The 16,787-nt window shown below is 40.6% G+C and overlaps 1 protein-coding gene across 2 annotated transcripts in view; it reads left to right on the top strand.

Moving 5' to 3' along the window:
* Window positions 1-16,787, top strand: part of PITPNM3 (PITPNM family member 3) — a 118,111-nt gene that overhangs the window by 49,568 nt on the left and 51,756 nt on the right. Inside the window, exon 3 of one of the 2 annotated variants that reach the window (XM_056338120.1) lies at window positions 11,521-11,568. The exons of the other annotated variant lie outside the window; for it this stretch is intronic. Coding sequence (XP_056194095.1) covers window positions 11,521-11,568 — 48 coding nt within the window. The remainder of the gene's footprint in view (window positions 1-11,520; window positions 11,569-16,787) is intronic. 2 annotated transcript variants of the gene reach the window in all.

Below are 16,787 nucleotides of genomic sequence, written 5' to 3'. Positions count from 1 at the left end.
ACACAGTAAAGCTAGGAAATAACATAAGACAAATAAGGGAACCTTGACCTCAGCATAAAAAGCAAACATAAATCTGTCTGGCTTTGTCTCTCAAAAGACCATGTTGTATGATCGGATGTATGCTGACTTCCAATATTTTAAGTAACAGATTATGATTAAGAGCTCATTTGGAAAGCAGTCAGGTTTTATTGCCCTTCTGGTTCATAAAGAATTTGTTGGAGATGTGTGGAAGTGTGTGCTTGCTTATGCACATTTCCTGCAGGCTCTGATGAAAATGGCTTTAATGTTTCCTAAAAGGATTTAGCCAGGTCTGGAGGTTGGCCAAGTGATATAGAGAACTGAGCATCTAGAACATCAGTTAAAAATTTAGCTGCATGAGAGCCAGCAATTATGACCATCTGAGGTCATTTTGTGAGCTCCAAGAAACAACTGGAGAAGCATTCTTATCGCCAGCTCTTAGACTTCCATGACCCTTCCTCCCCACCCCCAGGCCCAGGCCCTGGCTGGATGTTCCAGCAAAGAGCTGATGGACTTCAGGGTCTATGGAGTCTGAACTCCCATCTTGTTTTTGGAGATAAATCTGCTTCTGATAGGTGTGGTTATTGTTGAAGTTGGGGAAAGATGCTTACCCTGTGTTTGAGAACTTGCATATTTAAGGCCCTGGTTACAACAGTATCATTCTGCAGTTCTCTATTCCAGAGGCAACCCCTAGCTACTCTGTTACAAAGAGCCAAATTCTGGGCCTGGGTCTGGGCCTGGTTACTCCATGGAGTCCCAGTAAAGTGGCTGTGGTGTATATTATTGCACATAAGGCAAAACATAAAATTGGGCTCCTTATTGATGAAACACTGGTGATCCTGACAGTCATTATTTGTAATTAATTGCAGTAAAAGGAAAATGGATCACAACTGAATAGTCGCTACTTTATTAATAATTAGACCCTTTTTTTCTAACTGTGGAGTCAATGCTTGGCTTATCTCACAAAATACTATTTTTTACATTAGCAAGAATGTAGTGAGCACTCTGTTGCCTTTTACAATAATCTAACTGAAAAGCTGATGAAAATTAGAATGACTAATACTTACCTCTTGTGACAACTGATTTTGTGTATGTGTGTTTTTAAGAAGTTCCTGCTTAGGTACAGTGGTCATAATCACCTGTTACCTTCTGTTTGATTTGTTTTGTTCTGGCTGGGGTGCCTGAAGCTCCTTTGCTTAAAGGTTGGTCCAGCTTAAGTGAAATTAATGTGTCTACACTTTGTGCAGAGTAGATTTGTGTCCGGGTTAGGAGTTTGGTAGTTAAGACTTCATTCTTCTCTTCTGACACTCTGTGGTCTTCCATGCAGCTTGTACTTGAACATATTAAGACATGTATTTTATGGAGTTACTTACTATAGATCACATTTGAAAATGTGATACTTTTAACCTTTCTTCACCCCCAGCTGTGAGGATAAGATTGTGTAAACTTCTGACTCGCATCGATTCATTGGGATATGCAGTGCTATTTAAGACCAAGGTGTTGTGGTAGCACAGAACGACTGGAGCTGGTCCTGGAGGCTGGAATTTGCGAATACAAATTCATTGTGAACTGTGCATCTCCTTATGATAAGATGGTCATATTATTGATGATTCTAGTGCAAGGGTACACCTAAGAGGATAGCAATCTCCTTTCAAGTAGGGCATTGTCACGTTGTAACCCTGGCTTGCAACTAAGCATGTTGCAACTTCTCGCTCACTACCCCTCCCCCCTGCCCCAGGTGGGGTGAGGGAGAGAATCAGAAGAGTAAAAGTGAGAAAACTCATGGGTTGAGATAAAGACAGCTTAATAGGTAAAGCAAAAGCCACGCAAGCAAAGCAAAGCAAGGAATTAAGTCATTACTTGCCTTCAGCAGGAAGGTGTTCAGTCATCTTCAGGAAAGCAGGGCTCCATGACATATAACAGTTACCTGGGAAGACAAACACCATAACTGCAAATGCGCCCCCCCCCCCCCCCCCCTTCTTTCTTCTTCCCCCAGCTTATAAATACTCAGCATGACATCATATGGTATGGAATACCTCTTTGGTTAGTTTGGGTCACCTGTCCTGGCTGTGTCCCCTTCCAGTTTTGTGTGCCCCTCCAGCCCTCTCACTGGCCAGGCCTGAAAAACTGAAAAGTCCTCAACTTAGTATAAACATTACCTAGCAGCAACTAAAAACACCAGAGTGCAATCAACATTGTTCTCATACCAAATCCAAACCATGGAACTGCACCACCTACTAAGAAGAAAATTAACTCTATCCCAGCTGAAACCAGGGCAGCTGTATCTTTTGAATGACTCTGAGGACCTTTTTCATCTCAGTCACTTTTTGCGTGTACAGAATTCAGAGGATCTTGGTATCTAGGATGACTGCCACATGATGAAAAGACCATGGAGAATTAGAACATTGTAGTCACACAATATTTTGTTCATGAGTGTGTGAAGTGGTTGTCTGGCCCAGTGCAGAGAGAAATCAACCAGGCTGTTATCCAGAGTACTCAAACAAGAGCTTCCAAGATTGAACTGGGGTAGTATACCATATGAAAGGATGCTCTCCACGGTCACTTGACCCATTGCCAATTAATTGTAACAGAGTAGGCTAGTGAAAAATAAAACAAAGCTAGAAATATTTCCCCCCCACTCTCCCCATTTTGCCCGGCTTGACTTTGTTCCCAACTCTTCTACCTCCTCCCCCTTCCCTGAGCCATGCAGAGGGATGAGGAGCAGGGGCTGCAGTTCAGTTCTTAACACTTTGTCTCTGCTGCTGCTTCTTCCTCATGCTCTTCCCCTGCTCCAGCCTGGGATCCATCCCATGGGATACAGTACTTTATAAACTTTTCCAGTGTGGGTCCTTCCCACATGCTGCAGTTCTTCATGAGCTGCTCCAGCATTGGTCTTTTCCACAGGGTGCAGTCATGCGGGAAAGGACTGCTGCAGCGTGGGTCCCCCATGGGCCACCATTCCTGCCAAGGAGCCTGCTCTGGCATGGGCTTTTCATGGATTGTAGCTTCCTTCAAGGCACTTCACCTTGCTCCAGCGTGGGGTCCTCCACGGGCTGCAGATGGATATTTGTTCCACTGTGGACCTGTATGGGCTGAGAGGGACAGGCTGCCTCACCGTGGTCTTCACCATGGGCTGCAGGGGAATCTCTAGAGCATGGAGCACCTCCTCCCTGTCCTTCTTCACTGACCTTTGTGTCTGCAGAGCTGTTTCTCTCACACTTTCTCACTTCTCTCACAGCTGTTGCAAAGTACTTTTCACCCCTTCTTAAACATGGTGTCAAAGAGGTGCTACCAGTGTCACTGAAAGCTTTGGGTAGCAGTGGGTCTGTCTTAGAGCTGGCTCTGTTGGACATGGGAGGCAGCTGCTTTTGTCTTCTCACAGAAGCTACCCCTGTAGACCCCCTGATACCAAGACCTTGCTATATAAACCTAATAGAACTACTTAACTTTTCTGTAAAATAGTTTAAATACCGGATTTGTGGCAGAGGCTTGAACTTGAGCTTCTTTTAGAAGGGTTCCATAAACACTTGTCTGTTGGCTGTTATGCAGTGAGTTTGTCTCTTTTGAAGCCTTCCTGGGAAAAAAGAAAGTCCCATTTCTGTGGATAGTTTTGGTTTTAATACATTTGCATTTTCCGAAATGTAAACATTAAAAAACCCCACAAATGCACACACAAAAAAAATGAAACACGCAAAACCCCAATGAATCCTGAATGTATGTTTGTTTTGAAACTTAGTTTGTGCAACATGCTTAAGGCAGTCATTGTTACTTCCCCAATTACAGCATCCTTAAATTGGTAGAATTGGAGTTATCAATATGCTTCTCATGCCTGAAGCTAAGAAGACGTTTTAAAATCTGCTGCATACCCTGGGCTTGAAACCTAATTTCTGCAATATGAAGATGTAAAAAAAAAAAAAAAAAAAAAAAAAAAAAAAAAAAAAAAAAGAGGAAAAAAGAACTAAAAAAGAGGCTGGCATTTGTGGTATTTTTGTAGAATATAAAGTAAACAAGCAAGCAGCAAAAAACAATGTAGTTTCTGTAATACAGCTTGCCACAAAGGATGACTACTGATTCAATACACTCTTAATTAAATTTTAAGAGCCATTACCCAGTTTTGCCAGCAATATGCTACTACTTAACTCTGCAAATCCAGCTAATTGAATTTAAATGCTTCAAATGAGGATGAATTCACAAGTAGGCAGTTGACAAAATGCAGTTTAGTTTTTGGTTATTTAAAACATAGCTGACTGTAAAATGCCTGTGAAATTCACTTTACCTGTGCTTCATATGCCACACATACAGACTGATGGATTGCTTTACTGATAACCAGCAAAATAGATGGACTTGATCAGCTTTCACAACTGGAAGTGTTCACATCAGGTGAGTGAAAGGCCTTTCTTGGACCCATTGCACAAGAGCAGGTTACTCAGCTCTTTTCATCTTTTAATGCATTGATTGTCTATCTGGAAAATAGTGCTGGTAGTAATACTGCTCTCTTTCTGGGACTCATTTGAATTGTTGATTTAGATTAAACTTTTATTCTTCACATCCAGCTCATTACAAGATAGTGTTCTGGAGCTGGGAAGTGCTACTATTGGGCAAGTTGTGTTAGGTCTGCGTATGGAAAGCTGCAATTCCTGCCCTTTCTGAGCCACCTAGGATTGAGCTGTGCAGTAGTTCCTACTGATTTTTTTAAAATGATAAATTCTGTGCTGCTTACCTTAAAACTTAGGAAGAATCGTTCTCCAAAGGCTGTGGCTTACAAATCATACACTATAGAAATCTGTTGAATTCATGGCATCCGCTGTGACTCCCCACCACTCCAACTACTCTTTGTGACTCCCCTTTAAAAAAAATATGTCCTGAGATCTGAAGTACAGTAAATACATCACTGAGAAATTGCTTTTTTTATTCTCTGGTATTGTATCTTCTGGATCTCATCTTTTTCCATCTAGCGTAAGGGGAAAAAAGGCTGTTCTGTATGTGAAGCAGCACATTTCTAACAGTTGACAGGGACAGTTTCCTGTTGATTACCTGCACTGCTATCTCTGTTCTTCTGTCATAATGTCCACAAGGCACTGAACAGAACTGGAAGACTAAAATAATATTTTTGTTTAAGATTAAGTTTAATATACATCTGTGAAGTAAGCTAGTTCGTAAAACCATAGAAATCTCAAGTTGGACGGTACCCGTAAGGATCATCAATCCAACTCCCTGCTCATGGCAGGACTACCTAAAACGAAATCATATCACTGCATGGCGGGGGGGTGGAACTAGATGATGTTTAAGGTCCCTTCCAACCCAAACCATTCTAGGATTCTGTGACACAGAGCATCATCCAGTTATACTATTGTATTTCACACTAATTTCGAACAAGCGTTACTACGGCATATTTATGCTTCCAGAAAATGTGCAGCAGTCATTTCGCAATTGCAGTGCCTTTTGATGCAAGTAACTTTTGATCCTTTGCAAAGACTATTGTAAAGAGTTACCCTGCTGAAGAAGCTGGACTTGAAGCAGTAAAATGGAGAGCAGAAACTGTCCCAGTGGCTTTAGCAGAGACTTCCTGCATGGAAGGGGGTGGTCAGTCACTGGCTACTTCCTCAATAGTACATTTGGCACCCTTGGGTTTGGTGCTGCCATTGTACTTCTAAAGCCCTAGGATTCATGATAGCTTTTGTTGCACTACATGGAACTCATCTTTCTGTTCTCTTGTGTGCACAAGGATGCTATAAAGGCTTAACTCGACAGTGATTCTTCTTCTCCTCTTTTGAGGAAGTTTGTTTTGGTTTGGTTTTGAGTGGACTGTTTGCAAGGGCTAGCTTTTATAAGTGCACTGAGCTCCCATAGATCATACTGGGCATTCAGGAGGATTAAACACTTACGAAAATGCCTTTACCCTGATCCCAAACCTCTTGAATCTCTGGTTAGACTGGTGCTACAAAAATTTACCCTAATCTCACCCCATAGTGGAAGGTAGAGATGGGGAAGTGAATGAGAAAGTACTTACTATTTTACTACTTAATAGGGTATAAGCTGTTCTTAATTTGGCTGTGGAACAGTATTGCTTAATTTTTCCATGAAATTAAGACTCTAACGAGTCTTGTACTATGGAGAAACATTAACATGAGAGATAAGTAATGCATCAACTTCAGGAGGTTGGTCTTCATCAAATTTTCAACTGGGTTGTTGCTAAGTAGGTACAAATCCTAAGTGTAAGAGGAGAGTTTAGCTACACCACTCTCCAGTTTGTGTTTTTTACAGAAGGAGAAAGACTTTGTAGTCTGAAAGCCATCTGTTGTTTTTTGGAAAATAAAATTCATCATAGTTTAAGTCAATAGTAAAGCTTGTGCGGCGTTTAAATCTGTACATGCAGTGCTTGGTTAGGAGTAAAGCAGACCCTGCAGCGCAGTGCCTAAATACACCTTTGGCGAAGAAATCAGCAAGGTGCCAGCAATCAGCCCTGAGTTAACTGCAAGGTATGGCAGGAAGGCAGCTGTTAATAAGGTTTTTAAGGTCAGTTTTTTCAGGCAAAATTGGGTGTATTTTTTTCTCTCATGTTTTCTTTCCTTGTATAATTTCTATATTTGTGTAATTTCCTTGTATAATGATGTGAAAGATATATATTTCCTTATCATTTGATTCTTTTCTCTGTATAAAACCTGTAGAGATGGAATCAACTAATCTTTTCAGCCAAACTGTATGTGGATCTTAATTGTTTTGTTGAATTTTGCATTTCTAATGTTTAAAAAAGAGTTAGATTTGATGATTATGTCAAGAGATTAATTTGCAGATATGCCATTTTGGTTGTGAATTAGCATTTTTCACTTAAATGGGAGTGGTTAATTTTTTGCGTTGAATGGTTTAGGCTTTTTGTTAAGATACTTGTCAGTTGTGATGTGGACTCTAACCCATAGCATCTGAAGTTTCAAGCTATGTTAAGTTGGATCCATTAAACTCCTACAGGAAGCTAGTGCCTTTGTGCAAGACTGGGTGCACACTAAGGCGATCTTAGTGAGCTATTCATCTGGTCTTATTTTTCATTGGCTTACTGATTCAGCCTTCTTTGCTACCTCTGCCATGCATCTCAAAAGTGCTCCAACATCTATGCAATGGTCAAAACACTCAGTTTAATAGAAGAGTCTCTACACCCTCATGACTCTGCTTTCAGTATAGTGATTTCTACCTTGTAGTAGTGTTTTTCTCTTGCTCCTCCGAAGGCTGCCTTGCTTAATTTTGTCCACAGTGAATGTTGTGTGTAAACAAACCGCTCTCTTCCTTTCCCCGCATAGCATGTGATCGCCCCCCCTTGTCATGTCCTCCTAGAGTCACATAATTAATTAAAGGGTGTTTATACATAGATGACTGTAATGTTTATGTTGCTATTAAATTTTTGCAATGGCATCTGCCACTGCCTAATAATATGAAGAATGGCAAACAGAAAATTTGGCTTACGGGAGTGAACAGTGGAAGGGAAGGGTGGAAACTAGAGTAGTCAATAGCATTCCAAGACACATCAGATGGCTCCTATAAAGAGTCGATTTGCTTCTAGCAGCAGGTTTTAGAGAGAAGCAGTGAACTGGATTTCTGCAAATCATCAACAGTAGTAGTTTGTACTAGGCCTGGTTATCAGTGTTCTGCAAATGCCGTCATTTAATTTTGTCAATTCTGTATGTTCTAGAGTACAGCTCAGCAAATGCATGCAAAAGAGATGAAGCTTAAGCTAGCCGCTAAGGTATTTATTTTAGCTGAGAGCTGAGTCCTGCTGCAGAGAGTATTGCCTTCCTTGCTGTCCCTCCACAGATTCTCTTTTCAACCTGTATTATCTGGTCCACATGCTGAAAGCAGCATGTGTTCTTGCATTAGTTTCATTGGGCCTAGAGTTTCCCTGGCTGCCATTCCCATCCAGAGGGTCATACCATCTGTAGGCATATTACCTCCTTTCCTCTCCCTCTACTTTCCCAAGTGTGACATGGCATTTAAAAAAAAAATAATTAAGAAAACAGATATTTCTATTTAGAAATTAAATTTCACAATATTCTTGCTGGGGGAAAAGCCACATTCTAAAATGGAGCCCTGAGCATTGTTTGTTCCAGTGGTATGGTTATATTGTTAAATGAATTCAGATGATTAGAACAGAGAAAGTCATACATGCTATAAAGCCTACCGGCCACTCCAGTAGCAAGTGTTGCGAGGCTGGATGTGTGGGGAAGAAGGCAAAGAATTCCCCCTAATATCTCACTGGTGTTGAGGCACAGAATTGTGTTCTGCTGTGCTGTCATCTGATGATGATCCCGTTAGAAATGTAATCCCAGGGGAGAGAAAAAACAGGTAAGAATTGTACAGAATGCCCTCTAGCATCTCAGGAGCACAGATCTGCAAATGTATGTGTAATGACTGTACCAGAGCATGACACTAAAGGTAACATTGTGAATCTTGTTTGTACCTGCAGCTACTTGCTCTGGTGAATAGGTATGCTTATCTCTACTGGTGTTACCAGTCCTTTCTGGAGAGGTAAAGGTGGATTCTATTCTGGTTTCAATATTGCCCTGGGGTTTTTTTTGGTGTTTTTTTTTTTTTTTTAGCTTTGCAATAGCTGGTAGCATGCAACTAGAGCAATACTAGATCATCTTTTAATTCCAGGCCAGAAAAGTGGCAATTTTTTTCAGATTCTGTGGAGATTACTGTGCTATGAAAATATCTGGACCACTCTGATGAGCGTAGTTAATGCTCCTTTAGAGTATACAGTTCCTACCGTTAATTTCACTAGCATGATTTCTTTTGATCAATTTCTTTGAATTTAGTGAGGCTCCTCATAAACTAAGCTGCCTTCATGAATTTGTCTCTAAATGTAGGAGTAACATCTCAGCCCTTTAGTAGTCTAGTTTCCAAGGACTATAGTTACACAGATGAAGTAGAATGCCCGCAAGTGGTTAATCAGGCAAGACATTTTCCCATCAAGTTTTTCCCATCATATCAGAGTAAACGTCTTCAGAAAGATAATATTAAATATGCCAGGTCTGCATTTGAGTATAGGTTCGTATTCCTTGAACCTCCTGGGGGATGGCTATGTGAAGAGAAACATAGTATGATTTAGGGGGCCTTTAGACTTGCATTGTAGTCTGTGCTGTGGCATGTATCCTGAAGCTGGAGAACATTTCACTCATGAGGAGGAGGAAATGAGAACAGAACCTGCCTAAGAATCTGTGGCTGAAAGACATCATCAGCACTGTTTTCATGACACATCCAAACATAGCACCCTACAAGCTACGATCAAGAAATTTAACTCTACCCCTGCCAAAACCACTGCAATTTAAAACACCTTGAGAAATATCTGTGTCCCCTCTATCTCATTTCCTTGCTGCACTTGCTCTTTAACAGTGAGTGCTGTGTCTGCAAAGCGATTGTCATTCACCATATCCTGCAAGGCAATGGCATGGATATGACGGGAGATTTTTACAGAACAAGAAGTAGAAAATGTGCTAGAAAAAATGGGGCAGAGCTAGAATTTATTGACTCATATATATATATATAGCATTTCCTTTCTGGTGTTTTGGTTTTGCCTTTGTGATTTTGTTTAATTTTTCCCCCGACATCATCTTACTTCTCACTTTTAAACAGTCGAAAACACCATAACACATACCAAAAGATCTAAATCTGGATGTTAAAAACTTATATTCAAAGTTGACATTTGTTAGTAAAGCTTTTAAAAAAAAGTAATTGTCTGGTTTTGAAACCTAGCAAAGGAAAATTAATTGCAATTCTATAGTGAAAGTAGTTTCGCTTTCCATCAAAAGCTGTTCTTTTGAGATGGAGAATTTCCATATGCACAGCCATTTAAAGCTATCATGAGACAGAGTTTTCTTAATGAAACTAATTGTTTTTCCAGTCATGTTGTAATTAACAGAATTGCATATACAAGCACTTCAGAAGGCTGGTCTGTGCTCGTGACATGGAGGCCTCCTTTTTGCTTTTAGCTCTCACATTCCTGAGAGCTTCATGTGTTCTTCCTAAGGCAATCACTGGTGGCTGCTTTGCCTCAACAATTACTCTTCCTGTGAGCTATTGCAGATAATACTTCTTCCCAAATAAGCTGAAAGCAGGTAATAGTTGTGTCCCAAGCACTTTGGCAGAACAACAGTCTGTGAATTGCCCTGGTGAGGAACTGAAAATGAAAGAGGTTTGTATGTGCAGTTTGGAAAGTGGTTAATTCAGATCATTTTCATTCCTCAAAAGTCAGGTACAGAGGTGCTCTCTTTGCTTGCAGTTTCAGTGCGAAGAATGGAGAAAAGCAGATTTCTATGCTGTATATTGAAGAGTCCATCATCTTCTCTTTTCTTTTTACTCCCTTTAAAAGCCAAGTTGTCAATTGTGATGCCGGGGCATCTTGTTCTGTACTGCTGCATATATCAGAGGAGTTACTTATTACTATTATTCATTACATATTAACCCTAGCAGGGTTTAGTGTAGCAGCATTTTTAATTCATGAGATGAGGAAACAGTGCATGTAAATGCTGTAGTCTTAGAGCACTGGGCAGAAGCTTTCACTGAACACAAGAAAATCAGTGGGCAGGTGGTTGCAACATATGCACTGTTTTATTCACAGTATCATGGAGTGCCACCAGCTTCCCTGGTCCTTATCATTTGATCAGTCTGGTTTTTGTTTCCAAATACATGGAAGATGATGTTGCCTCTGTTTATTTAGACTGTGTCTCAGCGGAAGAGTGTTGTCTCTATTGCTTGGATATACTGAAACGGCAGGTAGGGTCCAGGAAAAAGTAAATCTTGCCTAGGCCTCTGAAGAAGGAATCTAGAGAAGGGTTTGAGAGACCTGTGTTCCTGTCCCAGCTCTGTTGGTAGCTGTGAGCTGGTGCCATTGAGCTTTCATTACCGTCATGGTGGAATGACAGCAAAGGTGTTTACCTTCCATGGTAGAAATGGCCTGAGTGCTGTAGGAGGCCTTCATCTATATGCACAAACTAAATGAAAGGCCCTTCTGTTCCTGTATCCTTGAGTCTCTGTATTTTAGGGTTTTGTATTTAGATCTGAGAAAACTGCTTTATACTTGCAACTTTCCTTGGACAGGTGGACTGTGGGAGGGAACAGAAGGACAGAGACATTCTCTTAAAAGCACTGCTAATTAAACATTTGGCATAAGAATCTATTTTGTGTTTCTAGATAAGTTACACTAGTTCTTAGTTATTCAGAGTTTCCGTGGCTAATGCTACAGGTAACCAAATAGATTCCTAGTTACAGTTTCATTGCTTATGATCCCTTTCTTGAAATGAAGAGTAAAATCTGTCTTATAGACTAACCATTTTGATGAATAGATTAGAGCAGCTTTCAAGTGTGTCATATGCTGAACTATTCCCATGGAAGCCGACGGGAGTTCTAGGAATCAGCATGTGGTCAATTGCAAAATATTTACTGCAATACAGCAGAAAAAGAGCCTGATGTTCATGTAAAGCAGTCCTGTTTCATATTGGTTTTTTCCTTCTGCAGGTGAAGAGCCTGCATTTTGCTCATCTGGCTTTCTACAGGAAAAGCAGTGTGAGTTGAAGTTCTAATTTGTCTTTGGGCTGAGGTGGTTCAACAACTGGAGATAATAATAGAATAGAAATGTTAAACAGCACAGGTCTGGTGTTATGTTGAGAAGGGAGATGGGTGTGGAGGGACCAGGATTCTTTTGAGTTTTGTTGTAAATGTATTTGGTTTTAATGCGGACTATGAAAATGTACCAGGAAAGTGCTTGTAACATTATTTAACATGTTAAGTAGTGCCTGACAGCATTGGCTAGAGTGGCAAAAGTAAAGCATTGGAGGCTGAAGCTGCTGGTATATATGATAGCTCATGCAGGGCAGCACAGCATGGCTTGATTTGGAGTGTAGAAGCCTTCAGTGCTTTGTGCCCTTTATTTCTTCCATCTGTGCTTAAAGAGGTGTAAGAGATGTTGCTGTTAAAGTTTCTGAGTGGCGTAGGAATGAAAAGTAGTGCCATGCCTGGCATTGCTAGGGTTTCTTTGCTGCTGGTGCTCCACTTTGAGGAGCTTATTCACATGTCACTGTTGCTGATCTTTCTGTGCTTTTGTATTGCCTGCTGAAGAGAGTAAATTGGCTTACAGAAATGTGGTGTTAATGAGGGTGTTTTGTTTCCTCACAGCGTCTCTGTGAACAACTGTCAGTTGCCCTCACTGAGTTCACAGTGAAACATCTGCTGTTCCTGCAGCTATGTTCACAAGCACGTGCTGTTCCTTTGTGCCAGCCCCTTCCCGTTTGGAAGTCATGTTTTGCCCGGCTCATCTGGCCTGTTCTGAGAACTGGAGCTGAGGAGCACTTGGAGTCTAGATCGTCAGCTAAACCCTGTGTGTTTCTTCTACTCCAGTGCTCCATAGCAGTCATGTACAAGATCTAGTAGCATGTGTGTGTGTAAGACTCATTCAATGAAGAAAGAGTGTGGAAGTTAACACAGGCACTATCTTATGCTGTGGCTTCCAAAACAGGATTGGGCTCAGTGGTGCATGCCATTATTTTCTTCTAAACAATGCAGTCTGCAAAACTGCATCTGCAGTGTATTACAATATTCTTTATCATTTGTTAATAGAAAGCGTATGTTACAGCCTTCATGTGGACATATTTCTCATGACGGATTTGTCATTATAAACAGCTAGTAATAGCACAGCAGATGGCAAGAAACAGCATAATTTCTTGTGGGAGTGTGATAATGGAAAGGACAGTTTTCTTTGGGGACTATCACCACCTTATGCTTTGTACCTAAAACAAGTTATCTTGTTTTCACTCTGAATTCCTCCCTCATTAACATGGCAAAATATTAGGGATGTCTGAAATGGTCTTGGAGGGGGGGACCAGGGGGAAGAGGACCTGGCTTGATTCTTAGTACAGGTTTGAACAGCATCTCATGTTCTCAAAAGTTTGGGAAAGATTATGAGAATTCTTTTCTCCTAGATTCAGGGTAATTATTTACTTACTTTTTTTGTCACGGATTGAACTGATACTTTTCATGGCTGATTTGGGGTGTTGAATCACTGTCTGAGCTTTTCTTTTCACCTGACTCTCCTCTTATGCTGATGACTGATCTTGAGATCAGATATATTCCACATGAAGAGACTCTTTGTGCAATGAGTTACTTCAGGTAAGGCTATAGACACACAGCTTGCTTGACATCTCTGTGAGTCACTGATGAACATGTGCAATATATATATATATGCACACACCAGTTCCACTGAGAACTGTAGTCCAAAACAATCCCTGCCACAGATGCTGAGTCCTGGGTATCAGTGGTAGTAGTGTGTGTTTCTGTCTCCACAAAGACTGGGTAAATCTCCGCTGTAGCTATGAAATCAGTGGCTCAGATGGTAGCCACTGTTCCTGGATATTGACTGCCAGACTGAAAATCAGTGTAATTTCTGTAATGTGACTGCATTTAATTTAGGACTGTGAGCTGTCTTACATATAGTTCAGTATGTGATTAACAATAGGTAAATGTCAGTTTCTGGTTTTACTCGCCACCTTCACATTAGTTTGTTCTGGTACTGCATATTGCTAAGAGCCGTTTAACTGCTTAAGGTAGTTCTCAATGAGCTGGTATGTGGTTCAGTGGCTGTCCTAGAGAAAAAATGCGTAATAGTTCCTGCTGGTTTTTTAATGCAGCCTTATGTTTTAAATGGTATCAGTTGATGGTCTCCCAAAAGATGGAACTTTCAAATTTCATACTGTTGACATAGTTTAATAATGAGGTCACTGTTCCCATGTGATAGTTGAACACCTACTATGATCTCAGCTACATCAGGTTATTTACAGTACTTACATTTGGCCACCTATTTTAATTAAGGTTACCAGGTGTTCCAGGTTGGCCAAATGAGCCCTGGATTTTCTGTTTCACGAGTCTCTCCCAATGTGAGTTTATACCATTTTCTTCCTTTGAATCTGACTGCCATCATATGCTATGTATTTTTTTCTTTCTGTCCTCAGTGGAGTTTTATGTGCAAGATAGTTTTGTGATTTTGTTTCTTTTCTTTGCTTTTTGTTTCTTTTGGGTTTTACTTTTATTGTTTTTATTGCCACGCTACTGTGCATTCACCTCTGTTCTCTGACAGGCAGAGCATTTTGCAGGGAGAGCAGGCAGTGTGGAGTTTTGTGATAGGTGAGTTTATTCCACAGTCTCAGACTAGCTGTTGAAAAGATGCTCCCATCTGCAGAAGGCAAGATTATTTACCCTGTTAGAGGGAAGTCACTGCACCTTAGAAGCAGAACAGCTGATTGTGATGTTCATATTCTGCCTTGCTCCCTGGGCTGAGGAAGCATCTGGGAAAAAAGACACTAGGAATTTGCATTGTCTTGTGACCTGCAGAAAACCAACGCAGTGATACTAGGCCAAGTTCACCCAGTAGCATGAAGAAATCACTCTGCTCAGTAACAAGAGCCAGAGCTGTGTAGGGTGGCTTAGCAGCTGTGTCTGGGTTGAGGTTTTCAAGTGTTTTACTCCCAGGAAAGCATTAAAACAATGGCTGGGTCTTTGAAAGCTTTCAGTGCGTTTGGAGATCTGGTTGCTTTTGTAAACTGGGACCCAAGGACAGCAGTTGGAACTGGCCACTGCTAGCAGCTGCCCACTACTGGTCAGGTAGTTAGAGCGCCTGCAGAGAGGCTGACCTTGAGGAGTGAGATTTCAACATCTTCTCCTATTCCTGTGTCTCCTCACCTTGTGCCAGATTTGAGAAGCCTAGCAGACTCTGTAGCTGGTGAGTTTGCAGATCAATTAGAAAACAAGACAAAACAAATGAACAGAAAGTTTTTAATCTTATCCCACCCTGACCTTTCCTGACTGCATCACTAGATGTTAGAGTGTAAGGTATTACAGCCTACTGGTTTCTGACTCTGTATGGGATTTGAATACCTATTTTGTTACTGTAATCTACGTAATGATACAATTAACATAAATTGGTATAATGATAGTATGAATGAAGACAGCTGGAAAAATCTGTGAAATGTTGATAATGTCATCAGAGAGGTTCAGTCCAGCAAAACTGTGTTGTTATTTTACCTCGTTAAAGCCCTTCTAGTAAACAGTAAAACACAAGTTCCTGTAATGAGCTTCTTTTCAGTGCCTAATTAAATTTCTATAATTTTCTGTAGTAGGTCATGCTGTCCATTTCTGTCTTCTACAGAGCTTTAGCTGATGAATATCCTTACCTTTTATATTGTCATCATGACAGAGAAGGTCCCCAGTTAAATATTTAAGTATCTAGTATTTAACCTAAACAATAAAGCTGAACCTGTGTAGACCCAAAATCTGATTATCCTCCGAAGTATATGCTCCGCAGATCTCTTGAAATGTCACAGGGTCACATGCATGACACATGGCACCTTGCCTCCCCCACTGTAGGACTGTTTTGAATTCAGGCAAGTTTGTTTCTTTGGGCAGCACACTGCAGAAGATCTACCTGTTGAAGTTCCTGACTTGTGCTGCAAATCATAAAAAAACCCCACCTGGTTCCCCTTTACTGTTTTTTTTTTTTTTTGGGGGGGGGGGGGGGGCAGTGGGTGTGTGTGTGGGGCGGGGGGGGTTAAGACCTCATTCTTTTTGTGTTAAAACTATACTGCTAGGTACAGGTTTTCAAAACAAGACAGTATACATTCTAACATTACTGCAGCCTGAAATTTTGGCAGCATAGCAGTGTTCTGAAGACAGTTGAACTGTGCGCATTGGTACGTCTGAAAGAAAAGAATACTCTGTACACTTCCATAGACTGATCTGTGCATCATCATTTCCGCGATCTCTAATATTGTAAGTTGATATCATGCTTTTTTTTTTTTTTTTTTTCTCAGCTAAAGTGAGCAAGCAGTTTTGAAAGAAGCTCAAGGTTATGGTAGAAGGCTACTTCCATAATAGAATAGAAATTATGGTTAAAGCAATGCCTGGAATCCTAGAGTCCAGTTATCTATGACATTTTTGTGTGTGTGAAGCAAGGAACTATCCTGCAACCTGGCATTCAGCGCATTAGGGAAAAAGCAAACCACCCTCTGGGCTTTCTGAAAGAGTATCTTTAGAACAAGATTTTCAAAAGAACAGGGCACAAGTAATTGGAGGAAGTAATTTGTATTACACTGTATAGGTAACTGAAGAGCTTTGTGAGCATGTGATGAGGAGTCCTGGGTTTCCTGTTTCAGTATTTTCTTGAAGATAAACATTGCGGTTCACTATAAGGTGGTACCTTATGGCCCTGTATGATCCTTTTTTGTTGCACAAAACTAGAGTTTCTGTGGTACCAGTTCTGTTGTGAGTCTAGGTGTAAAAACCTGAAACTTTTTCATATGATGACCTTCAGAAAAAGGTGAGTCTTCCGGACAAGCTTTTGGAAGCAACACTTTAAATAGAAGCATCTTTAAATTGCAGAGACTTCCAGAAAGCAGTTGAATTTGGTGGCTGTTAAGGGTTTATGGGTGTGTGTTGAACCAGTTGGGTTTGTTTTCTGACATTTTGGTTATTGTTGTTGCATTGTTTTGTTTTATACAAGTATCAAATGACTAGTCTTTTAAATCCTTGCCTGCCAGAAAGGCAAGAATAATTACCTTTCTTTAAAATACGGAGAAATGTATCAACAGAGAATAAAAATAAATTTCTAATGGCTATAAGGAATCGTAGTGGTAGAATCTGTAGAATTAGCTCTCAATCCTAATGCAGAAGAATAGAGAGTGCTCGAAATGTGTTTTGGACTAAATTCAGTGCTTTTAGAATAGCATGGCCAGACCCTG

This window comes from Falco biarmicus, chromosome 1 (assembly GCF_023638135.1).
Source record: "Falco biarmicus isolate bFalBia1 chromosome 1, bFalBia1.pri, whole genome shotgun sequence".
NCBI lineage: Eukaryota > Metazoa > Chordata > Aves > Falconiformes > Falconidae > Falco > Falco biarmicus.
The sequence above is the reverse complement of the archived record's forward strand: the minus strand, read 5'-3'. Positions and strand labels throughout refer to the sequence as shown.